Below are 25737 nucleotides of genomic sequence, written 5' to 3'. Positions count from 1 at the left end.
TGTGTTGGAGTCTGATGAGAGGCTTGAAGTTGATGATTAAGTTTTGTTCACAAACATGCTGCCTCACATGCACACCTACACTCACACACATTGCAACAACCGGGAAACAGGTATTTTCCACTTAATGTGAAGTCGACTTCAGAAATATAAAAAGAAACGTTGCGAAAATGGCCATCTTTTTCTTAAAAGCAGACCATGAAGTTATAATAAGTCCACAATATGAACACTGACAGCTTTGAATTTAATAATAATGGAGATGATGAAAAGCTGTAGGAAGAGAACAGTTTGTACAGGCTCAATACGATTGACAATTGTGGCGTTTTAGATATAAATAAGTACTAGCTTTCCTTAATGGAAAGCATACTGTTGCACAATTCAAGTATGAACTTTTAAAGGTCTACCTCCTTTATTAATACTGGACATGCTCAAGCTGCTGAATATGAATCGGAGACAGGAGGCCAGTTTGTTACCTGTGATCAACAGCAGGTCTCCTGGGTACACAGTCAGGGCCCAGAATGCCTTAGTCCTCCACAAGACCACCTTCATCTCGGCTCCTGACTGGTCAGTTACAACAATGGTTGCCAGGGGAACCATGGAGCCTGCAGAGAACCCAGATTTGACTTTGATCTCCTTCAGATGGCAGGGGTACAGCACACCCACCAGGACCCGGTAGTGCTTTCCCCTGTCCACACATCTGCTCAGGAGGGTTGTGGTGAGCGAGCCAGCTCTGCTCCTTGTCTGTCCTTGGTGTGCGCAGGCCTCGTCATCAGGCAAGGCCACTCTGCTCTTCTTGGAGACAGGGGAGCCTGGAGATATAGATAAAGGGAACCTGGAGTGCGGGGCTGTCTGTTCTGAGGCCTCTTGATCCAAGTCCCTGTTCCTCTTGGCAAAGGAAGTGCCCTGAGAGCAGAGAAGCCCTACAGATCTGGCCTCTATCACTACTCCCCCTTCCTTCTGTTGTTCACTCAGGGTGTCAAAGACTTCCACAGAACCCCTGAGAGTTCCCTGCACCGCTGGATTGACATCGCTCCATGGGCTGTACAGCTCCAGGGAGCTGCCTGAGATGGTCTCTGTAGTGTGTTCGGAGGCACATCCCGCCTTGTCCCCCCAACTCCCTTTGACTCCCACCTCTGCACCCATCTGTCCCTTCAGCAGCACAGCCTGGCTCACAGTGCACACGCTGAGGTACTCTGTCTCCAGAGACAAGCCTGGCACAACTCTCTTGGCCTCAGGGCCTTGTCTGTGAGCAGGGAAGCAACTATCCAGATATTCCCTGACGGCCGCAGGAGGCGATTCTTGCAGTCTGCTGGTGACCTGGGATTCCGGACTCTCTGAGGGACTGGCCCCTTGCTCCCCTAGAAGATGCACTTCCTCTTGGTCTCTTCCACTTCCTGAAAAACTGGTAGGATTGTTGAGGGTTTTGTCTGCTCCGATGCTCACTCTATGCAAAACGTGGTTGGCAAGGCTGACGCAATCCAACCCCTTGGCCTTTGCCGAAGAGGCGCTCTCTGTGGTGCTGACCTTATCCAGCCATTGGCCATCGCTCAGCACACGGCAGTGTGTGCTGCTCCCAGCCCCAAACACTCCAGACTCCCCGTCTGTTGACTCTGGGGCAGAATTCAGCCTCCCTAATTGAAACCGGAGCTGCATTCTCTGCCACTGGCCAGGGGCATCTTTCTTGGGACTGCAGGGTCTCTCTGTTATCTTCCTGAGGGGGGGTTTTGGTGCGCCAAGGAACACATAGGTTTTTGATGTGCCAGCCATGCTACTGCAGAGTGAATTAAGACTGTCACCTCAGCATTTATGGAGTTCCCTTTCCATTAGTTCTTCTTTATAGAACAGGTCTCCTGTGAACAGAGCAAGCTGTTTAACTTTTGGGGCTGAACAGCAGTTGAACACCAAGGCTCTAGCCCTCTTCCTCATGACCACAGGCTTGTGTGATATTGCCTACTTGTCCTTGACATTATTCTGCTGTTAATTTCAGCAGGTCAAACAACATCACACTCCTGGCGATATCTCACTGACACAATCTGGAACAATGAAACTGTCACAGGTAAGCAGTGCCCTGCTTCACTAAATGGCAATACAATACAGCAGGTAAGAAATACACTTTAGCCTTCCCCTTAACCTGCATTCATTCATAATCCCAAAACTACAACTGAAAAAATCCTCCCTCACAGATCCTAGTAGCTGTAGGATAACCCCAGGCATTCAAAACTATCTTAGCCCTACTCCTGTCATTTTTCCTTATCTGTGTTGTCAAATACAGTGTCTTTAAGTTTTGTTTGCACAGGCATAAAATAACACTGTAATTTCAGCTCAAGCCAAGGGACTAACAAATCTTATTTGTGAATGCCAGCCTCCATCTTGAGCTAATTGCAGGAGTCTGGCAGACAGCAGCTGTCTGTGTCATGTGACTGCGGCCATCCTAAATAGCAAACTCCCCCCTGCCCTGAGACTTCCTGCACAGCCAACACCCCCTGCACTGCCACACAATCACCTGCAGGTGGAGACAATGCTCAGAGACCGTGACAGTGGCAGCAAGCCACAGAGATCTGCACTCACTGGCAGCTCTTCTATGCTCTTGGGAGAGATGATTTGCCAGACTAGGTGAAATTCTAATTTGCATTTTTGCATTGTCCTGTCAGTATATATCCTTTTAAAAGATGTAATCCACACCCATTGAGCTCCCGACAGGAACAATTTTTTCTTTTCTCAAGAGAAGATGAGTGGTACTCTACCATATAGTACAGCTACTACAAAAGAAGAAATTAAAAGGGGTGGGTTGCTGTTAAAACACAGGCAGTAGTCTGAAGGGCTTATTTTAAACAACCACAATAGTGTTCCCAGCAGAGACCAGGGCTCTTTCACTTGTCTTCATGTAAGGTTCATTAGGAAAATCAGGTATCAGTTTGCCATCTCCTGGTAGAAAAAAAAAACTGTCATGAAAAAAGCCTTCTTTCAGGATCTTAAACAGTTTTTACTACACAAGGTTACGTAGTTGACACCACAAGAAAACAACATAACAAATTGGAGATCTGTCTGGTCTTTAAGTCAGTGCTCTGTGCCTAATCATCCAGGTGGATGCTGCACGTTGGTGGTGGTGGAGAGGAGTTCCCATTTCCTGTGAAAGCGTTTTGAGTGGAGTGTCCAGAAAAGCGCTATATAAGTGTAAGCAATTATTATTATTATTATTATTATTATTATTATTATTATTATTAATGTAGGACAGACAAAGTCTTGTTATCCCCGCAAAACCGGACACAAACAATAAAGGAGCATAATCTAGACTGTGTACCATTAAAATCACTTAAGTCTCTCTTACCGTTCCCTGCCTTCCTTCGTTTACAGCTCTTATATCCCTCAGTTGACTTTTACTGCACACACCTGGGCTCAATTACTGAGTTGTCGGCAGCCATTTTCCCTCAGTGCCTACTCTAAACCCAGATAAGAAGCAAAATGTCTGTCTCCTATAGAATGTCATCGTACACACAAGCCACAATGCAAAAACTCACTGCTCTGTGTTTTTACAGTGCAGTTGATGAAGTAGTACCAAAAGTCCTAAGGACACCTCAGGTGAGTCTTCCATTCACAGACATAGACTCCTTCACACAAAGCTAATAGATTTCTCTTCCTTGTAATTAGGATAGCGCATCAGATTAGAAAGAAATTTCCAGGAAACTGAAATCCATTGACCCAGTTAGCCAAAACTGTTCAATACATAAGAACCTAAGAAAGGGTACAAGCGAGAGGATCTACAACCTAGCCTGTTTGGATAATTGAACTCAGAACTCAATTATGAGTCCAGCTGTTCTTGGAAGAAACCAGTTCAACAACATGGCTGGAAAGCTCCTTTCATAATCCACAACCTATTCCCAGGAAACACACTGATCCCGTTCTCTTACCATGTTCATTCTCAGGAGACACACTGATCCAGTTTCCCAACTCTATCCATTCCCATGACGTATTAATCCCATTTTCACAATGCTACTCATTCTGTAGTCATTTACTATAAGCCTTCTGTACCAAAATTAATGTGTGAGCATCTTTGTCAGGCTCTGCATAAGGTGACACGGCTAAGATAGCAGATACTACTGTGTTTGTTTCTGTTCCAGCTGTGCATGCTGTCTTGGCATGGAATTATTACTGTCCACAGTTGAATATGGCCAGACTTTGTACTAAAGAGTGACTGTGGGAGCTGAGCCCTGTAGAATGCTAGACATAGGGCATTCCTATTCCCAGATCACTATCTTTTCCAAGGGATTTCTGTATCATTCTGTACTTAAGAGCTTATTAGTCCACTCTTGGCAATCCGAGCTATGAATTAAAGTTTCATTCCAATGCTGTTGGTGCCTGGAAGAGACGACCTGAATTCACCAGAGAAGCAAGATGGGTGAGCTCTGGAACACTCTTCGCATCATAGGCACTCACTGGCACTTACACAGGTGAACTTACCACTCTGACAGACACTGGTACTGTGCCGGGACTCTCATGTACAGTATTCACATCACATCAATAGGGAGCAGTGTGGAGAAGTGGTTAGACCTGAGGACTGCAGGTTCAAATCCTAGGAGGGACACAGCTGCAGCTCCTTTGAGCAGGGAACTTTACTCATATTGCTCCAGTAAAACACTCAGCCATTTAAATGGGTCTCCAGGTCATCAGTGTTAATAGGAATTTGTTTTCAATAAATGTATCTGAAATAAAAACGAATACTTATATATTTTATATTTTATACAGTAGTACTGAACAACATGACAGATTTGGTAGTGCATAACACTATTCCTAAAGCACACAGTAATGCTCTGTGAGCTTTGATTAGTGCAGTGATTGTGTGCTTTCCAACACGTATTTGGTTAAAACATTAATTTACAGAAAGCAAAACAATTTTTTGCAGACCACAGTGTTTAGCTTAGAAAACAAAACATCTGACAAACAAAACTGCCGGCAGGTCACAACTGTTCAGGGTTCCCCTTTTATTTCCTTCTGTTTTGAGACAGATGTGCATTCAGGGAAATAAAAAATATACCAAAAAACAGACAAGAGCTTATTCCACACCCCTACAACTCCTTGTGTGTTCCATATCCTGTAGTTTCCACTTGACGTTAACAAGCTTACTTCTGGCTGATTGGAAGATACAAGATATAGTATTTTACTGTTTTTCAGCTCCTGCCAATTACATTACAGACATCACAGGGTCTGCTCTCCTGCCCATTTGGGGGCAACTGCTGTTGTGTTTGCAGCCCTGTTGGAGCCACAGACCACAGACTAAATTAAAAAAAATAAATCGGGCCTGGCTTCACACTTCTCACTGCAGATGCCTCTGATCTTTATATCATTTGAAAATGGGCAGTACAATTTAAGAATTTCCCACTGGAATATAGAGATTTAGACAGATCTTAGCAATATTTCTTGAAACTACATGTAAAAGACTTGTAAAGAAAAAGGTCAGATAGATTCCAGGAGCTACATTTTAAAGGAACAGACTGGCACTGAAACCGGTTTAGTAAACACAGACCAGAATAAGATCACTTTATTGGCCATATACAATTTCTTGTATTAGGAATTTGTCTTTTCACATACCCCAGCTTGCTCTCCATGAGACACACAGACTGGGAGAGTAGCTTGGGGTCAGAGCACAGGGTGAGCCATTTATACGGCTATTTATACGAGTTGGGGTTAAGGGCCTTGCTCAGGGGCCCAACGGGGAAGAGTTCCTCTGCCGGCTGGGAGATACAAACCAACAACGTTCCAGCCACAGGAGAAGATCTTTAGCCACAGTGCCACTGCACTGCCCCGATCTCACTCCAATAATACACTCCAATTTAGTGTATTGTATTATTGTATTGGAGGATACACTCCAATCTCACAAGAGGAGACCGAGGAGACCACTCAGTCCATCCTGCTTGCTTTTTTCACTAGAAATTTGCTGGGCAGAGAATCTCTGTCTTCTATCATATGGCAGAGCCTCTTGTTTCAGACACCCACCACCCTTTGCGTAAAGATGTACTAATCTTTTTCAGCCTTAAAACACATTAAAGATAAAAGTAAGGCCATTTTTTATTTAACAAAACTTACATTATTTTCTTAATATGGAAAATTGCAATAATGGGTAAATGTAATCAGATTTGCTTTTACTAAGTAGAAAATCTAAGATTTTACTAAGTAGAAAATCTTTTACTGAAGTCTGGAAATGATAAATGATTTTGTAGAATAAGAGTTTTGGAGCAAGGATGTATTTATATTGTAGCGGCGAGGCTTATTAATAAGAAAGAATTAAGTGTTCTGAGCTTTCCCAAATGAGGCCCCATCTCTGTTCATCTCTGTGGTGCAGCCACAGAGAAACTATTCATGCAGGCTGATTTAAGGTTTCCTTTGATAAGGGACAGCTCCCAAAGGGGGATGCACTTAGCTAAGCCTGGCTATCATGATCAATGGTCATCCATTGGCGCCTATCTGTCTAGGGAGTGCCAGATGGACATCTGGACTGCATTCCTAAGTGTCAGGAGTAAGTGACTCATATCTCACCTTGATCAACCAATCAGGGACTGGTAGGGCCGAGTAACCCACGCGGGACTCTGATGCCCATGGAACTTTCAGCCAATCAACGAGCTGAAGTTCCTCCAACACAGTGAGCCTGAGAGATTCAGTGTGGAATTCTGTGGACTTTTCTAAAGGGAATTCAAAGGAGAATTCCAGGGCAGGACGGCCCAGGAGCAGAAGGCTCCCAAGGGCAGGACATTCTCGCAGCGCGCCTCCTGACCATCCTGAGACTCAGCCCGGACAACCACGGAACGGCCAGTGTGTCCGAGTGCCAGAACTTTCCTTTGTTCTAAGAGTCTAGAGCGGAGGTTGCCAGAGAGTAACCAGAGGATCCACCCGAGGTTAGCACCAGCAGCAGGCCTCGTGAACAGGTCAGAACTGTGGAAAGCTGAATCACTATTCAGAACTAGCGCTTCATCAGGAACGAACCGGTCCTCTTCCTGACTTGCTGGGACCCACAGTCATCTTTTCTCCTGTGTGCAAACTTTGCTAGTTAAAGCCAACACTAACTAGCCGGTCAGTGAGCATCAGCAGCGCACCGTCGCAAGCCGCACAGCACAGCCTGGCACCGAGCCAGAGAGCGCAGATTGGACAGCAACAGCCTGCAACTGTTTCTTTGTGCCCGCAGGAAATCTGAATCCCCAGAGATTGGATGAGTATTCAACTTCACTGCATTACTGCTCGAGAATTCGGAGAATTGTTATCCCAACCAGTTGATATCAATTTAATTCCTAAGAGTTATGTACTTGTTTTGAGTATCTAATGTAGAAGTTATGACCAAGTTCATTTACGAAACAGTCTAAATGAATGATATACTGAACGTATGTCCTCTTGATATATGTAACACTTCGTAACTGACTGAATATATACCTTTTGTATTCTGATAACCCTCTCGATAAGATCTGTTAGGTTTATATGCATATTCTATGTATTAATAAATGTATCCTCGTGTATATAGTACCTGTGTGTGTGCGTTGTTTGAGTTATATCGCACGGTTGGATTCTAAAGCCATCGAAAGAATCAATTTTGTGATTTACTGCTACAATTAATAATTGTCCCAGTAAATGCCCAAACCCTACAGAACTGGTGCCTTCAGAGAGCATACTACAATATAAACATGTATTTTCACCTTAAGTAACTAATTATGCAAAGCTAAACCATTATTCTTCTGTGAGGGTATATTATAAGAGGCCATAGTGCCTGTGGAGGAACTCTATGGCTCACATCATGTGTTTGCACGTCTCACTACCTCCTGAGTGTGAAATCAAAAACAGTGTGGCAACTGCGAGGTGCAAAATGCACACTTGTGGTTTCACTCGTGCAGAAGTAATGTGCACACAAACTGGCTCCTCTTTCATCGCAAGTGCAGTCACACCTCGGCTCAGTGCAGGAGAGAACTGGAGTCCGATGAGAGTAGGAGTAGGAGTAGCTCTGTAATGGGCTTTAAAAACTATCACCCATCGTCAAGAGACACAGCAGCTCTATTAACTGAGGAGAAGAACTCATTCTTCAAAGATCTGCTCATCCACTTGACCTTTACATTCATGAGTGGCCATCGCTAATCCACACATCTTCAATCTGCTTGTCAACACGGACAATAGGCCGTGGATTCTGGCTAAGGCTGTTTCCTGATTGATCTTGGTTTTATGAGGAGTATGTGTAAAGGGATGACATTTCTTATTAGAAGAGCCATTAAGGTTACGCTTCTGAGACAGGCAGTTGTTGCAAACAGTAAATCCACTGCACAGTGTTATGTCAAATGCATTTTAAAACCTACTTCTCCTTGTTACTCCTCCAAAAAATAAATATACATTTCAACATGAGCGCTCCAGATCTCTATCAGAAAGTAAACTTCCAGACTTTCTTTCTCAGTGTGGGATTGGTCAATGTTTTGCCAGGAGCCAGGAGAGCCCAGTGTAAGGAACCCCAACCCTGCATCCAGTGGCACTTCAGCTATGTTTCAGGGCTTGGGTAATGCAGATCACAGCCAATAACATAGTTCATCCTACCTCTGAAAAGAGCACAATTACTGGCCACTAGGGGGGTCCAGAAGCTTATTTACAGTTTGAATTATTTGTTTTGCGACAGCCAGAACGCCTGGAATGAACAGAACCGCATCCTGACTTGTGCTGATGAACATTGGTTCCACTGTGCCAATCTATAGGATGCATATACTTAAGTATACTTAAATACAAGTACATACAAGATGGTTGTCAAAACAAACGAGACACACCTGTCATCTTTTTCCAAACAATATCTACAGCTCCAGCCTTCCTAACATCATTCTCTGCTCCTGGTCAAAGATCCTGTTCTCTCTGGGCTGGACTGCTGCCGCTCTGTCCTAGCTAGGCTCCCAACATCAGCAACCCTCCCACTGCAGCCCATCCAGAGCTCTGCAGATGGCTTCCTTTTCTCCCTGCCTGTCTCCTGCGCTCTCTGCAGTGCCTGGTGTCTCTGCCCAAAGTCCTGCCTCAGTCCCCTCCTATCTCCCACCCCATCTCTCGGCTCACCTGGTGGTCTCTTGTGCTGCTCATACTCCTCCCTGTCACCCAGTGCAGGCAGTTTCCCTCTCTTGTACCCTCTCTGACCCTCCTCTCCAGCCTTCTTGATCACTGAAATTCCTGCATCGTATATCGATATGTTTTTGTCTCAATGAAGAGTTAATATTTAGGATTTTCAGATTTTTGCTCCGTGTTTCATTTTGGTCATTTCTATGCATTATCTGATAATGCTGAAACATTTATCCCATCCTGTACAATGTATTTTGACATTGTGAATATTCTAGTTGACTGGCAGTAAACTGAACAGAGGATCCATCTAAATAATAATAATAATAATAATTAATCTTTTATATTAAAAAGTGGCTTCACAGAACAACAACAGCAAAAAAGAACATATTGAGAGGAGATAGTAGATTGCGTATTGAATATGGTAGGAAAGCAAAGGGGTACACCAGTACAGAACCGGTTAAATAAAACTCCTCCTAGAAAAGAAGGTCTAGATTTGAAAGTCTACATTTGAAATATCTAGAAGATATAGAAGAGCTCAGGAAAGATGACTCTCCTCAGGGATAGAGTTCCAGAGCTTTGGGGTGCATCAGGAGAAGGCCCTGTCACCAACAGAGTGAAGACAGGCTTGAAGGACAGACAGGAGATCGGAGTTAGATGACAGAAGGTTGCGAGGTGGGTAATAATAATAATAAATGCTTACACTTATATAGCGCTTTTCTGAACACTCCACTCAAAGCGCTTTACAGGTAATGGGGACTCCCCTCCGCCACCTGGATGATGCGACAGCAGCCATAGTGTGCCAGAACGCTCACCACACATCAGCTTTCAGTGGGGAGGAGAGCAGAGTAATGTAGCCAATTCATAGAGGGGGATTATTAGGAGGCCATGATTGGTAAGGGCCAATGGGAAATTTGGCCAGGACGCCGGGGCTATACCCCTACTCTTTTCAAGAAATGCCCTGGGATTTTTAATGACCACAGAGAGTCAGGACCTCGGTTTTACGTCTCATCCGAAGGATGGCACCTGTTTACAGTATAGTGTCCCCGTCACTATACTGGGGCATTAGGACCCACGTGGACCGCAGGGTGAGCACCCCCCGCTGGCCCCACTAACACCTCTTCCAGCAGCAACCTTAGTTTTTCCCCAGGAGGTCTCCCATCCAGGTACTGACCAGGCTCACACGTGCTTAGCTTCAGTGGGTTGCCAGTTGTGAGTTGCAGGGTGATATGCTGCTGGCAGTAGTAGTAGGACATAGTAGGGGTAGTAGGACGATATTAGTTCAGAAGGATACTGAGATGCCAAGCCAAACAGAGCCTTGTTTGTGAACAGCAGGATTTTGAAAGTGACCTGAAACCTGACAGGAAGCCAGTGCAAGGACTTTAGGTTAGGAGTAATGTGATTACCTACACTAGACCTTGTCAGGATTCTGACTGTCGAATTCTGGACATACTGTTCAATGTGGATTTAGTTACTACTGCAAGTAAGCCATTACAGTAGTCAATACAATAAATAAAAAAATGGTTGACCAGCTTTTCAGCAACAGTTAGAGACAACATAGGACATAGTCATAATTATCATCATCATCCCTTTTTTGTTACTAGTATTTTGGGTGTTCAAACATCTTCTTGAACAGTGTTTCCCAGTTTCGATCCTGCTGTATGTCTGTCTTTATTCCAGCTGTGCTCTTTCTTAAATTATGCGCACTGAACCTTTCAGTCAGACCAGGTGTACAACGCTGAGAATGCTCATTATGTGTCACAGTGTAATTTTCACCTGTGCATCATTAATTGATGAATAATCAGTTCATTGAGCAACATTTTTCAAATAAGTTGAAACACATCTGTCTGGCATATGTCTTAGATGAAATACATTTACAATATATAAAAGAGATTATTACTGAACCTATGAACTGAGTGCAGAAAATAGGTAAGTTAACACATTAGAGGTGCCGAATGGCCTCTTCTTATGTTCTACCTGTCCAGGTATAAAGATTAGCTTTCTGCCCTGACCTCACGTAATGAGGTGCTTATGTGTTCCTGTCTATACCCAGCTGCATTCGCCCTCTCCTCGCTTGGATTCATCTGTGGAATTTATGTATCATCGAGCCAAATTCTTTACATACTGTATCTGACTCCTCTTGTTCACAGCCAGACGTTTCCATGGGCAACACATCTTACTGATGAACTCTCACAAAGAGCTTTAAGTAGCTAAAGCTAATATTTTTTTGTGTTTTGCATATAAGCAGGACACTTGTAAGAAAATATTTACCAGAATCTTGGGAAGGACCCATTGGTTACAAAACACAGAACAGCTCCATCCTTAATATCCCCAACACACACTGCACAAACATTCAGGGACTTCAATTATGACCTGAACAAATAAATAAATGTACAGTCCATACAAAATAAGTTTCAACTTATAAGACAGTAATAATAAAATACTAAACAATTCTATCATTTCTGATGGAAGAAGCCATTGTTGTTAAGCTTCCACTTGTTTCTAATGTTGCATTTGTTGTGTGACGGAAAGCCAACAACTGCCCCCCAAAAAAAACACACACACCAGGAGGAAAAAATGTTGCCAATCCACCATCCCATTAGCAATAGGACATTGTAAAATATGTTTTTCTATGTCCCTCAGCACCATTGAGTCCTGAATCTATCACTGTGCATGAGACAAAATTCAATTTTCTCTCCCTTTCTCTCTGTCTCATTTTCACTCCCTGTCTTTGCAAACTTAAAGTCATTCCTTTCCTGTAAACATCAGAAGGAAGGCCCCATATGTTTAGGCTATTGACAGAGAACTTAAAAATAAAAGGGTTTCAAAAACAGCCCCATTCTTTGAATCATTAGGCTTTTCCTGGAAAATGTGAAAGGAAAAAGCAGTCTAATTTACAGCCCCTCCTGCACATTCACCCCCCCGCCTCCATGGCAGCCTCTTCGCCAAGCCTGTGGGTGTTGTCTGTGAGGCAGCCAATCGCAGCTGTGCTGTCCCTCTGAAACAGGGCTGTGATTGATTACACCACTCCTGTTTGGAGACCAGGGCCTGTTTTCAGGAATGTTGAAAACAGACAAGTCAAGAGCAAAAGAACTTGGGAAGAGTGAGGGGGAAAGGAGAGAAAAGAATGAGCTGGGGTCCCAGGGAACTGCCGACTGAGGTCAGTGTGGGGTCACTAAGGAGGACTGTGGGCAGACTGAGAGGTTAGGGTCAGTATACAGGACTGTAGACAGTGCAAGGGATTAGGGTCAGTGTGGGACTGTATGGAGGTTATTGTGGGTACTGTATGGGTTAATTGTGGCAGACTGGGGATAGTGTGAAGAACTGGAGCTGTCTAGGTCCTTGGATAATTACAGTTTGGCTATAACCAGATATTCACAGATGACTTAATCACAACTGTGCCTCTGGTGAAGTCACCTACATCAGCTGTCTGTTCCACAGGAGCAAACACTGAGCACAAGGCCTGATACACTAAATAACAGTTCTAAGGAATTACAGGACATATCATGTATTGGGCCATTCCACTATTTTGGATAGGAATGGTCACTCCTATGTAATGTACAGTACCAATCTTTAATACACTGTTAGGGCAGTGAGTATACTGTATGTGTCACTAAATGTTCCTAAAGGTCAGTGCTTCAGTGCAATTTGAACTATAAAGGAAGAGACACCAGCATGAAAAGACAGAGACGCAGATCACAATCAGTGAGAAATATTATAGTTCTTAGACACACTCTAAGGTCCAATTATTCATCCAGCCATTTCTCACCACTTCACCATTTCTTCCAATTCAAAGGTATGACAGGACAGCAGTCAATTTCAGGGCACAAACTCACACCAGGGCTAATTTTCCCAGAAGCCAATTAATCTACCAGTATGTCTTTAGACTGAGCGAGAAAATCCACATAAACTCTGAGAGAACATGCAAACTCCACATAGACAGCACCCCAGGCCCAGAATTAAATCCAGAACCCAAGTGCTGCAAGGCAGCAATGCAAACAACTGTGCCACTGTGCCTCCCATGTCCAATTATGAGTCATTAAAAATATTATAACATAGAGCTCTGTTTCTTTAAATTGAGAAGTCTTGCGACCAAGATTGTAGACTAAATGAATGTCACAGATCCACAGACCCGAAAAGAAAGAAACCTGTCTGTATCTAATGGCGTGGTGTTGTGCTCCAAGCAGGGCCCTTATGCAGGTTATAAAGCAGAAGGCTAATTTTTGTCCCACAGGTGCACAAGCACTGGGAAACACTGCTCAATTCCTCAACGTGTTTATGGGCAGTGGTGATCATGCCTGTGTACGAAGGCGAAGCAGTTAAACTTGGTTCTGCACTGAAAAAATAAACAACAGAATGTTTGGGCGTGTCTTTTTAATTTGCCTGAAGAAGGCAAGCTTCCATTTCTGGTGTTCAGGCTATTTTTCCATTGCCTCATTTCCAGTCTGTGGGAGTGTGAAGCCACGCAGAACTGCCTGGTTATATTTTGGGAAGGGGGTGGAACTGGCCAGGCCATGCAGACCTCCTGCTCCTTCAGTCCAGAGCAGGTGAAGCCCGGGGGCTGACTGCATGCTAATTCATTCATGCTCAATGGAAACGCCCAAGATGCTGCAGTATAATTAATCTACTACCAGCAGGAAAATAACCTACATGGATAATATTCAAGCACACTCTCTGATACTAAGTAACTACAAACTGAGTGGCTATAAACACAGCTTTGTCAGAACTCTGAAAATCGGTGCCTTAAATGTAATCCTCTAATGATTTTTTGCCTCACGGAAGTTTCAGAAGCCCTCAGAAACTTTCTGGAACCTTGTAGAAATTAGCTTGATGGTTACTGGGTGTATAAGTGCACTAGATGCAAGCACTCAATAAGTACTTTATCATGGGCAGGCAGAGAGTGTCTGAGGGTCTAAGGTGAATGATGATCGACTGTAACAACTCTAGTGACAGCTACAAAAAAGATGTGTGTTGTCCATTTTTAAGTTCATAACTAATATGATTGTTGGTATTCCACCAGGAAAGTGACCAAAAAAACATGAGTAAGTTATCTCCTAGACTACCATTATGAATCTCACCCAGTGCAAAAAAAATGCATGAAAAGGAAATGCATGAATTTGCCAAACAACTAATGAACTAATGAACTCAAATGTGAGCAGATGTTGTGGTTGGATTAAAAGCTAACTGTTTCTGAACAGTGCTGTCAGCAGTATAACTGACACGTAAAGGTTAAACTCACATTGCGAAGAACATCATCCCTTCAGTGAATAACAAAAAAGGCACTGTTCTGCTTTGGTGCTGGTGTGTATCCTCTGGTCCTGGTATCCTCGATGAACTGAGGGATTAACAGATTTCAAAGTATATTAATATACTGTATTTTATCCAAATCCTACACAGAATCCACAGAATCTACTGCCACATGGTTAATGCAACATAAAATGTATGTTGTTGATTGGCCATCATAAATCTCAGACCAATGTAACATTTACTGTACTGCTCAAGTTGTAAAATCTGAAGGCGTAGGAGACTTTCTGCCCAGAGGAACAAATAAAAATCCTACTCACAAGAGCTAATCCTATTAAAACACTACAAGAAGTACAATACCTGCTCCATGTTATCAATGACAAAGTAGGATGAATAAAATACTGATTGTATAGATGTGACTAATTTTGTGTTAACATTGTGTATTTACAAAAATATGCAATTATTTGGACAGATTTGTTTTTACAATTTCCACTGCAGATAGCTAAACCAATGTTCAGTAACACTGTTTCAAGGAAATGAATCAGTTTGGTGGCTGCTGTAAATATGCATACAACACAGGAGGTCCCAGAATGGAGCCCTAAGGTACACAGTGAGACCAATCTGGACCTGCACCCACCGAGGAGACAAGGCAATACGAACTTAACAAGCTGAAGGCAAACCCAGAAAAAGCAACTGCTCTCCAGCAAGTGAATATCAGGGCTCATCGTATAAAAAGCAGTACCAAGGTCCAGTTGAACCATACAGAGCAGCCCCTTAGTCTGAAGCAGATATTGTTTCCAAGCACGCACATGCAGTTAGCCAGATACTTTGTCAAACACTTGTGTGTGACAAATTCCTCTGTTATCAGTGTCTTCAAATCACCAAAGTCTTTATGCCTCTCCCTTGATCTACTCTGAGTTTCTTAGTGTGCTCTTGATCTAGATGGCACATCCCACCACTAGGCTCAAGCTACCTAGAGTTGAGCACATCCAAATGCTAATGGGAACAGAGTATAAGCTGCAGATCAACTAAGATTAATCACATAACTACAGCTTTTAACTAAAGTATATTCAACTGATCAGGAAAGAGCTAGATATTGCTGGTGTAGACACACTCAGAACAGAAGGATAACTAATTCACCTGAATGAAGGTTATCTAACTCGGGCAGGATGAAGCACACTGAGGTGGTGGAAAAGAGAGGGTGTGAAGTGTGCGCACAACTTCTTTACTTTAACCACTGGACATCTTAAGCTTCTGTGACCGCAACAGAGTCCAACAGAGTGAAAGAGTAACAGACAGAAGACATGCTTGCAGTTGCCCTTGCCTGCAGTGGGGAAATGAGAGTGTTAATGATTAAGGGATTTCTCAACTTAAACGGGACTCTTTGTACCCTGATCCACACAGATCTGGCTTTATCTTATCTGTTGGTTTGAACAGAGTCCAGTGCAGGGGGTCAGGGCTCAGATAACGTTCTGCAAGCTCAGCAATAAACAGATTCTCCATTGGTGCAGCGCACCTACTGTACTCTCAGAATGCAAGCTTTAATGAGGCCTCTGAGAGGCAAGGGAATACTACAGAAAGAGTAGGGGAAAGAGGTGGAGAGAGAAAGGGGAAGAACAGGAGTAGAGGTGGCTCAAGGTCATGGAGAGAGATTAGAAAGAAGGTTACCCAACACTCATACCCAGCTGTAATACTGGCAACAATATTATGTAGGCAAAAACAGAAATTAGCAATGATTAGACTCACATCTCTCATACCTAGCTCGTTTGGGCATCTGATCCATATCGAGGTGTGGGTAATTTCATTCGAACCTGTATGAGACAACTCCACCACGCAAGTGAACCGAGTTGTAGAAGTGGTGTAGCCTACTTGAGCACGCACCAGAGAAGAGTGACTACTATCACTTAGATGCAGAAGAAACTTTGTCACTGTCACCGCATTTAAAACCAGTCCGATGTAATACTGCCCTTGTGAGGCAATTAAATCTTGTGCAAAATAAATCAAAGGTAAATAAAAACATGGTGCATATATTCCATCATGGAAAAAGAGGTAACCCTCTAACTGCCCCAAACCCCAACTGTTCACAAAAGTACAATATGAAACCACAAAAATTCTGATCTGCATGAGGTACTGTAGCAACATACAGTAGATGAGAAGGAAATCAATTTTCACCCAGATTCTCAAGTCTGTTTCCAGGTGTGAAATGGATCAAAACAACCCATCCTTCCATTTTCTAACAATTTTATCCATTGTTATCCATTCCATGGGGAGCCATAGTCCATCCCAGCAAGCTACATGTGCAAGGCAGGATCCAACCTGAACAGGATGGCAGCATACTGCAGGATATACACATTGACTTACATACAAACACAGACTCAGACTAAACTAACAAAAATTAGTTTGCAAATAAATAAATTAAATTTGAATCTCTTAGAAGTGAACCAAGTGTGAAAAGACCCTTCATGTAGATCTGTTTGCACTAGCTAGGTGTCTCCAATCCTGGGCCTAGAGGCTTGGTACATCTACAGGTTTTCAGTCCAGCTGGGCTTTGAACAACCTCAAACAGTTGGTGGAGGTCTCAGTGTTCAGTCATGACAAAGACAGCAACAGCACAGCTTTACTCACTCTGGTGCTACCTGTCAGGCCCCGCTCTCAGGGGTAGTTTGACCAGGTGTTCATGATTAGCTAGATCTGCACAGCCTGAATTGTGACCATTGAGGATCAGAGTCCCTGTACCAAGGTCACTGTACACCACTGCTGCTGCTGAGCTCCGCACGCTGCCAGGAAGTGAGGTCGGTCAGTTTATTATAGGCAGCTGGGACTGAGATCTCATGCTGACCACACTGGGCACACCAGCCTCCTGTTTCCATTAAGAAGTGACCACAGGGGAGCAGGGGGCACTTTTTTCACAGTCACTGGATAAAGATACAGTAGGAGTCTTGGATCAATAAGCTACTTAGAAACTGAATGGCCTCCCCTCAAAGGTAACCTACTTGATATTGTTTAAAAGGTTTACCTTTCACAGTTGTATCTTCCTGCAATTTCCCTCTTCCCAGGGACAGAACACAACTAACAGTCCTGGCTTTCCTGCACCGCCTGTCTACAGTAACTACACTCCAAGTTGTATGCCTTCACACATAAAGCATGCCTTGTGCATTGCACAGCCTGACACAGACTCTCATATATGGTTCCATCAGGAACCATATAACACCATATACCTTGTAAAGTATTAACAATTTGTTTTAAAAAGGTTCTTTATGTGTAATCTTTGCATTGTGTTATGTTATAGGAACTATTTTATCTTAATGGAAATGGTAGCTCTAGAGAGGGGATTGCAGTCATCAGCAGTTGAGTTGTAACAGTGGAGCAGTGAAATAAGAAACTGACACCCCCACCCCAAACTCCATCTCTGTGATACTCTGTGCAGTGCTGAACATAACTGCTAAAAATTCAGCACTGACCCCTGCTGTTGTCAGGCTGTGAGCAGACTGGTCCCAGCAGGAAAAAACAGGTTTGTAACAACTATCATTAACCCACAGGACCCACAGCACCCTGACACAGGCCTCCCCTGTCAGCGTCATGCTGTCTCATTAATGCTGGGTACTGAACTTGCTTGTTGAGTTGCTCCCAGGATGCCTCCTGTTTTCAGTCTGCCCCTCCCACCTCCTCAGAGTGTGCAGAGTGAGTGGGCTGTACAGCCCCAAGAAACACTAGGGACACTTTTCTCATAAAGTGCTCTTAAAAACCCCCTCCTTCCACTAAGTTAACCAATTCACTGATAATGAGAAACGTTTCAAAGTCCACCCCGTAGCTGAGAGCCGTGACCCTGCGTAGCTATCAAGTTGCAGTCTCGCACATCCATACAGCAGCTATTCTGTGTGCAGACATTAAAGAAAGCGCCCTAGACCCGATTAAGCAAGTTTTCAAAGTTCAGCCACAGAACATTTATCTAAGTGCAAGGATAAACAGATCTCTTCTTCTGAACTCTCATTCACAACCGATAAATGTCCCGGAAGTTTTAGTAAAACTGGGAGCTTCACAGCTGTGAATTTTTGTCCTGATCAGATAAAGTGAACATACACATTCCCTCAATTTTCCATGCTCAGTGTTGAGTTGCAAACGCACAGCCTGAGAAAGTGTCAAGTGACTCTGCCCCCACTAAAATCCAATAACTCTGTATGCCAGTAATCACAGCCTGCTCCTGCAGAACCACAACACTGTAACTGCTGTCCCAGTATCATTGGGATGTTCACGCAACATTATTAAGACTTCTAGAAAGAGGCATGAAGAAAACTCCATAGACAGTGACATATACAAATGGTAAAAATAGTTTTAATATTAAACAAGATTACTTAAGAAAATCAGAACTAATCCTATTTTTGGAAGATCTAATAAATATGTTATTTTGATTCATTTTCTCTCTGTGGTGATATGGGTATTCTGTGTCAGAGGTGGTGTACAGTACATGTTGACAAGCTGGGGTTCATCTCACCTCACTGATCGCTGTCACTTTGTCTCTCTCAATGGGTACAGGTCTGAAATTGGTCTTGTCAAGTCTGGTGTCCCCCAGGGCTCAATACTGGGCCCCTTGATCTTCAGCATTTACATGTTCCCACTTGGTCAGCTTTTAAGATCACATGGCCTCAGCTTTCATTTTCATGCTGACGATACTCAAATATACATCCATACCAAACCCGACACTGATGTGGCTGTCTCTATTCTATCTAATTGCATCTCTGACATAATAATTTGGATGACTCAAAACTTCCTTCATCTTAACTGTGACAAGACTGAAGTCATGCTTATTGGTACCCCCCATCAACTTCGTAAAGCCAGTCCTGTAACCCTGTCTGTAGATGGCTCTGTACTTGAGCTTCAATCAAAATTGAAAAACCTTGGGGTTATATTCGATTCTGGGTTAACATTCGACCCACATGTACAGCATACTGTCAAAACATCTTTTTTTCACCTTAGAAATATCGCAAGACTATGCCCTATGCTATCATTAACTGTGGCTGAAAAGCTGATCAACATATTTGTATTCTCTCGAATTGACTACTGCAATGCTCTACTCCCTGGGGTATCTAAATCTACTCTGAACAAGCTACAGTATGTCCAAAATTCAGCAGCCAGAATCCTGACGAGGTCTAGTGCAACTGTTCACATTACTACTTTTATCGCCCTACTCCCCACCTCGCAACCTCCGCTCTTCAAATTCTGCCCTCCTTACTGTCCCCCAAGCCCGTCTACATTGTATGGGCGACAGGGCCTTCTCCTGCTATGCCCCCAAGCTCTGGAACTCTTTGCCCAAGGATATTAGAGAGTCACCTTCTCTAAACCCCTTCAAATCTAGACTCAAAACCTTCTTCTTCAGAAAAGCCTTTATTTAACTGGTTCCATTCTTCACCCCTCTGCTCTTCTTAATACCACCTTCCACGGTCTCCTCTATTGTTATTGTTGTATTGTTGTTATTATAATTGTGTCCTATCTTGTGAAATCTTCTTAATTATTGTTGTAGTCTTCTTATTTATTGTTATTGTCATCCTGTAAAGCGCTTTGAGAAGCCACCTTTAAAGGCGCTATATAAAATAAAGTTTATTATTATTATCTCCCCATGCTGAAACATAATGGAGTGTTTCAGATGGGAAGAAGAGACCCACACACTTTCTCCAACCCTCACCCTGAAAAGCCGAATCCTTGTACTCTTTTTGCTTTCATGTGGAGTTAACCTCTGCTCACGATCGTCATAAACATTTAAAATGATTGCTTGTAGAATCTATTAGAGCACTACAAGAGTCGATTAAATTACTAGAAAGCCATGACACATAGCAAAACGACTTGTATAATGGGATATTTTCCCCATAAGAACATGTGGAGGGTTTCAGGCTTTAATAAAAATTAAGGCAATGCCATAGGGGCAGCACGGTGGTATGTGCTTAGCATTGCTGCCTCACAGTGCTGGGGTCCTAGGTTAAATTTCAGACCTGCGGTACTATCCACGTGGTGTTTGCATGTTCTCCTCATGTTTGTGAGTTTCCTCCAGGTGCTCCGTTTCCCTCAAACAGTCCAAAGGCATAGTGGCAGGTTAACTGGCTATTGGGAAGCTTGGCCCTGGTGTAAACGTGAGTGTGTGTTTGTGTGTTTGTGTCTGTATGCGCCCTGTGATGGACTGGTGTACTGTCCGAGCTATTTCACGCCTTGCACCTGTTGCTTGCAGGGATAGACTCCAGCTTCCTCTTGACCGTGAATTGGATTAAGTGGTTAGAAATTGGATGTACAATATGACAGAAGTATGAGATATGGTTGGTTTAGGGACAATATATTAGATTGAGAGTTTCACTTGCAGCTAATTAAATATGGTACAGTAAAAAGGATATTGATTATAGACCAGGTTACGTTCTTATATAATGCAACTTATGGAGAAATTATTTAGGAAGGGGAATATTCATAAGGAATAATTAAATTAGCTTAAGATACGTTCCTAACATTCAGTTCAGACACCCCTGTATAGAGGGTACTTACAGTGGTGTGAAAAAGTGTTTGCCCCCTTCCTGATTTCTTATTTTGTTGCATGTTTGTCACACTGAAATGTTTCAGATCATCAAACAAATTGAAATATTAGACAAAGATAACACAAGTAAACACAAAATGCAGTTTTTAAATGAAGGTTTTTATTATTAAGGGAAAAAAAAAATCCAAACCTACATGGCCCTGTGTGAAAAAGTCATTGCCCCCTAAACCTAATAACTGGTTGGGCCACCCTTAGCAGCAACAACTGCAATCAAGCGTTTGCGATAACTGGCAATGAGTCTTTTACAGCGCTGTGGAGGAATTTTGGCCCACTCATCTTTGCAGAATTGTTGTAATTCAGTCACATTGAGGGTTTTCGAGCCTTAACCACTTTTTTAAGGTCATGCCACAACATCTCAATCGGATTCAGGTCAGGGCTTTAACTAGGCCACTCCAAAGTCTTCATTTTGTTTTTCTTAAGCCATTCAGAGGTGGACTTGCTGGTGTGTTTTGGATCATTGTCCTGCTGCAGAACCCAAGTGCACTTCAGCTTGAGGTCACGAACAGATGGCTGGACATTCTCCTTCAGGATTTTTTGGTAGACAGCAGAATTCATGGTTCCATTTACCACAGCAAGTCTTCCAGGTCCTGAAGCAGCAAAACAGCCCCAGACCATCACACTACCACCACCATATTTTACTGTTGGTATGATGTTCCTTTTCTGAAATGCTGTGTTACTTTTATGCCAGATGTAATGGGACACACACCTTCCAAAAAGTTCAACTTTTGTCTCGTCAGTCCACAGAGTATTTTCCCAAAAGTCTTGGGGATCACCAAGATGTTTTCTGGCAAAACTGAGATGAGCCTTTATGTTCTTTTTGCTCAGCAGTGGTTTTCGTCTTGGAACTCTGCCATGCAGGCCATTTTTGCCCAGTCTCTTTCTTATGGTGGAGTCATGAACACTGACCTTAACTGAGGCAAGTGAAGCCTGCAGTTCTTTGGATGTTGTTGTGTTTTTTTTGTGACCTCTTGGATGAGTCGTCGCTGCACTCTTGGGGTAATTTTGGTCGGCCGGCCACTCCTGGGAAGGTTCACCACTGTTCCATGTTTTCACCATTTGTGGATAATGGCTCTCACTGTGGTTCGCTGGAGTCCCAAAGCTTTAGAAATGGCTTTACAACCTTTTCCAGACTGATAAATCTCAATTACTCTGTTTCTCATTTGTTCCTGAATTTCTTTGGATCGCAGCATGATGTCTAGCTTTTGAGGATCTTTTGGTCTACTTCACTTTGTCAGGCAGGTAATATTTAAGTAATTTCTTGATTGAGAACAGGTGTGGCAGTAATCAGGCCTGGGTGTGGCTAGAGAAATTGAACTCAGCTTTCTGAAGATGTGATAAACCACAGTTGATTTATGTTTTAACGGGGGGGCAATCACTTTTTCACACAGGGCCATGTAGGTTTGGATTGTTTTTTCCCTTAATAATAAAAACCTTCATTTAAAAACTGCATTTTGTGTTTACTTGTGTTGTCTTTGTCTAATATTTCAATTTGTTTGATGATCTGACACATTTCAGTGTGACAAACATGCAAAAAAATAATAAATCAGGAAGGGGGCAAACACTTTTTCACACCACTGTATAACAGGAACTGTCTGTACCTGTCTGCACACCAAAAAAGTCAGAACCCTTTCCTAAAAAGTGTGGAACCTGAGACACGTGCACCTGCTTGCTCATGAGAGGGGAGGACCCATACTTGCACTGTAGTAAACTGACCAGTGTCCAGTAATCAGCTGTAAAGCGGTGTGTTGTCCGAATACAAGGATTAAGAGGGCCTAGCTCCTAGATCATTTTGGCTACCAAATCAGAGACAATTTGTGAGTGAGGATGGTGTCTGTTTCTAGACTCGCAAGAACAGGCTGGAGAAGGAACGATGTCTTTAAGAGATCTTGGCATCCTTTTTCCTAGGAAGCCTTTAAAGTGTTTATGTTAATTGCTTAAGAGACTGAGAGACAGACCTGAGTTCATGCCAGTAGCCACAGCTCAATCAGCCTCAGAGTGAGACATGATCACAGCCGCACGACTGGGTTATTCCAGTGACGGAGCCCAATCCACAGCGACTGTGTGTTTAACAGATCCTATCCAGTTCACTTGTTTCCAGCAATGTGCAGAACTACCTGGCATGATAATCCAGTCCATAACCTCCCACTCTAGCTCAGCTTCCTCTTCTGCAACTGTTTGTAAAGTGCACAGGCACACAACACTGAACTGCCAGCCCCTGAGCTATTGTAAATACTGTCCTGTGACCAAACCCTTTTTCCAAACTCTCCAATGACGTGTATGTTACACATGGTAAACTGTCATTGTGGATGTCTCTATGAAAATCCCAGAAGAGCTCCCTTTCACAAGCTCTCACAGACTCTTAGACTGGATTTGTCTTTAAACCACATCATAAACTCTCCGTATACTCGCATTTTTCAGTTGTGCTTGAACTGCACGGGGCTCTTGGATACAGGTTAGACTAGAATAAATCCACAAGAAGAGGTTACCTGCCCTGTTTTCCTTGCTTGGTAATGTAGCTTATTGATCCACTGATCCATCTGGTATATCTGGAAATCGCACAGGGAACCGGCTTCAACGGTGCAGCTGGGCAGCTCGTGCAGATAGCCACAACCTAAGTGTAAATAAGCACATCCTCTTAATGTTCCAGTATCTGCTCGGATTGAATCAGTCCAGAGAGGCTGCAATGCCTTCTCCTCCCCCTCTTCACTGGAGCTGTTCCAAACCAGACCCAGGCCCACAGAGCACTGGCATGTCCACATGACTAATGCATTTTGCTTACAATGAGCTGTCACAGCAACAGTGCAGTCCTTCAAGTTTCATTCAGTACGTCTAATCAGTAGTTTCAACATTATCTTTCTGCATCACTGTCTCAGGGCCTGCAGCATGCTACCAAATGTGGTGTTCCTGTCTGCTCCATGTGGTGCTTGGCGTTTTCTTACTTTTGTGATACTATCTATTATAGGAATGGATATTCATTATCTCTTGCCAATTCACAAAACTAAGGGAGATGGAAAAGATTTTTGCTCATTTTCTGAGTATAAACTCCACGTTATCGTCCGCAGGCAGTTGTTTTCTCTTCGTCACCGTACATGAACGCGACAAAGCGAACTTCGACCTCTTTGACAGAAGTATGCAGTGTACGTACAGTATCTTACAAGAGACGACTCGCGGAATCAAGCAGATACCTTGAATCCCCGATTCATGTCTGAGAAGGAGTCTGAGCTGGTTTCAGGAGGTGCAAGCGAAGCCGCACACAGCCGGCGCGCCTGCACGTCTGACCACCGCTGCAGGCAGCCCCCTCCCACCCCAGCAGCCAATGGCAGAGAGAAGAGGCGCCTGACGCCTCGGCACAGTCTCCTCCTCCCAGCCGGGGCCGGAGCTGTTCACCAGTTCGGCCCTCGCTGTCAGTAGAGCAGGGAAACACCTGATCCTGTGCCTGGCCAAGGCTACTGCAGGTCAGACCGTCAGGAAGCACATTTCCCGATCCTTACAAACCTGCAAGAGCACCTTTATCTCGCGATTCACCCGTGAAAATGTCTTATTGCTCATTTGCTTTGAGCAGCTTCCACTTGACCTTGCTGCGCTGTGCATGCCTTGTAACATGCACTGGTGCACGACCGCATGCGTTACAGGAACCTGCCTACTCTGGACAGTGTTCTGGACGTATCTGTGGAACTGCCTCGATCTGTAACGACAGGCTTATTTCACTTCAGTTTATTTGTCATATGCACAAGTGCTTATAGCATTTAATCCTTAGCTACCTTAACAGCAGAAGGAAAGAGCTCTCAAAAATAAAAATATACCAACCGTTGTGCACATTTTAATTCCATGCAAGAGATTTTTAAGGAAGTATAAAATAAATTAAATGAAATACCAAGGATATTTCTCCAATTTTCTATAATGGGGACTACTGTATAGTATGGTCCACTATACTGAAAAAGCCAGTTTCCCTGTACGTGTACAGCCCTTGGTTTGCTGTTTTTCTGAACTATTTGCTGAATAAACTTTTCGCAAAGAACAATAATAATTAAAAGCACGTTTTAGAGGGTCAGTTGTCTATGACGCACACCCCGCTTCACTTTCCTAAAATCCTAAACCATTAGCTGCTTACTCCTGGCAAGGGTCGCACTGTCGCAACAGTAACAAACCAGATAGTTTTCACATTTTAAAATGCTTTAAACTCCATTTGCTCGTCTGGCAGGTCAGGCCGCTCCGTCACCCGGTTCTAACTCCAGACTTGCGATTCCTTTCCCCTCGAAGGTGACGTCATCCCACACGCCCTGTGCACACCCTCCACAAGCTTCCCCGTATGAGGAGGCGCGTGCACGGGGGCGCCGAAAATCAACAACAACTGGCGGCGCGCGCGCGTCTGCGAGTAGTTCAGTTTTCGCCAAGTGATGGCACTAATGCTAACGTTTTATTACACCGACAGGTAACGTAACACAAACTATACAGTTTTCGTGAACTCATTTTCAGAAAACTGTATCTTAGAATCCTAACAAGCAACACTTGGTCTAAAGCCAACGAATGATGTGATATTTTAATACCTGTCTTATAATAATAATTATAATTAATCTGGACACTCTACTCAAAGCACTTTACAGGTAAAGGGGACTCCCCTCCACCACCACCAATGGGCAGCATCCACCTGGATGATGCGACGGCAGCCATAGTGCGCCAGAACACTCACCACACATCAGCTATCAGTGGAGAGGAGAGCAGAGTAATGTAGCCAATTCATAGAGGGGGATTATTAGGAGGCCATGATTGGTAAGGGCCAATGGGAAATTTATCCAGGACACCAGGGTTACACCCCGAGTCTTTTCGAGAAACATCCTGGGATTTTTAATGACCACAGAGAGTCAGGACCA

General features: G+C 43.5%; 1 protein-coding gene across 4 annotated transcripts in view; it reads right to left on the bottom strand.

The window, feature by feature from the left end:
- Positions 1-24613, bottom strand: part of shld2 (shieldin complex subunit 2) — a 30980-nt gene extending 6367 nt beyond the window's left edge. The window contains exons 1-4 of one of the 4 annotated variants that reach the window (XM_088636112.1): positions 24052-24613; positions 23353-23477; positions 14291-14386; positions 471-1847 (exon numbers count right to left, since the gene is read on the bottom strand). In XM_088636112.1, coding sequence (XP_088492238.1) covers positions 471-1764 — 1294 coding nt within the window. In that variant the 5' untranslated portion in view covers positions 1765-1847; positions 14291-14386; positions 23353-23477; positions 24052-24613. Of the gene's footprint in view, positions 1-470; positions 5087-14290; positions 14387-23352 lie in introns of those variants that run through there. The other 3 variants (XM_088636113.1, XM_088636114.1, XM_088636115.1) reach the window with 3 other exon arrangements.
- Positions 24614-25737: the final 1124 nt, after the last annotated feature.

This window comes from Lepisosteus platostomus, chromosome 6 (assembly GCF_059453375.1).
Source record: "Lepisosteus platostomus isolate fLepPlt1 chromosome 6, fLepPlt1.hap1, whole genome shotgun sequence".
NCBI lineage: Eukaryota > Metazoa > Chordata > Actinopteri > Semionotiformes > Lepisosteidae > Lepisosteus > Lepisosteus platostomus.
The sequence above is the reverse complement of the archived record's forward strand: the minus strand, read 5'-3'. Positions and strand labels throughout refer to the sequence as shown.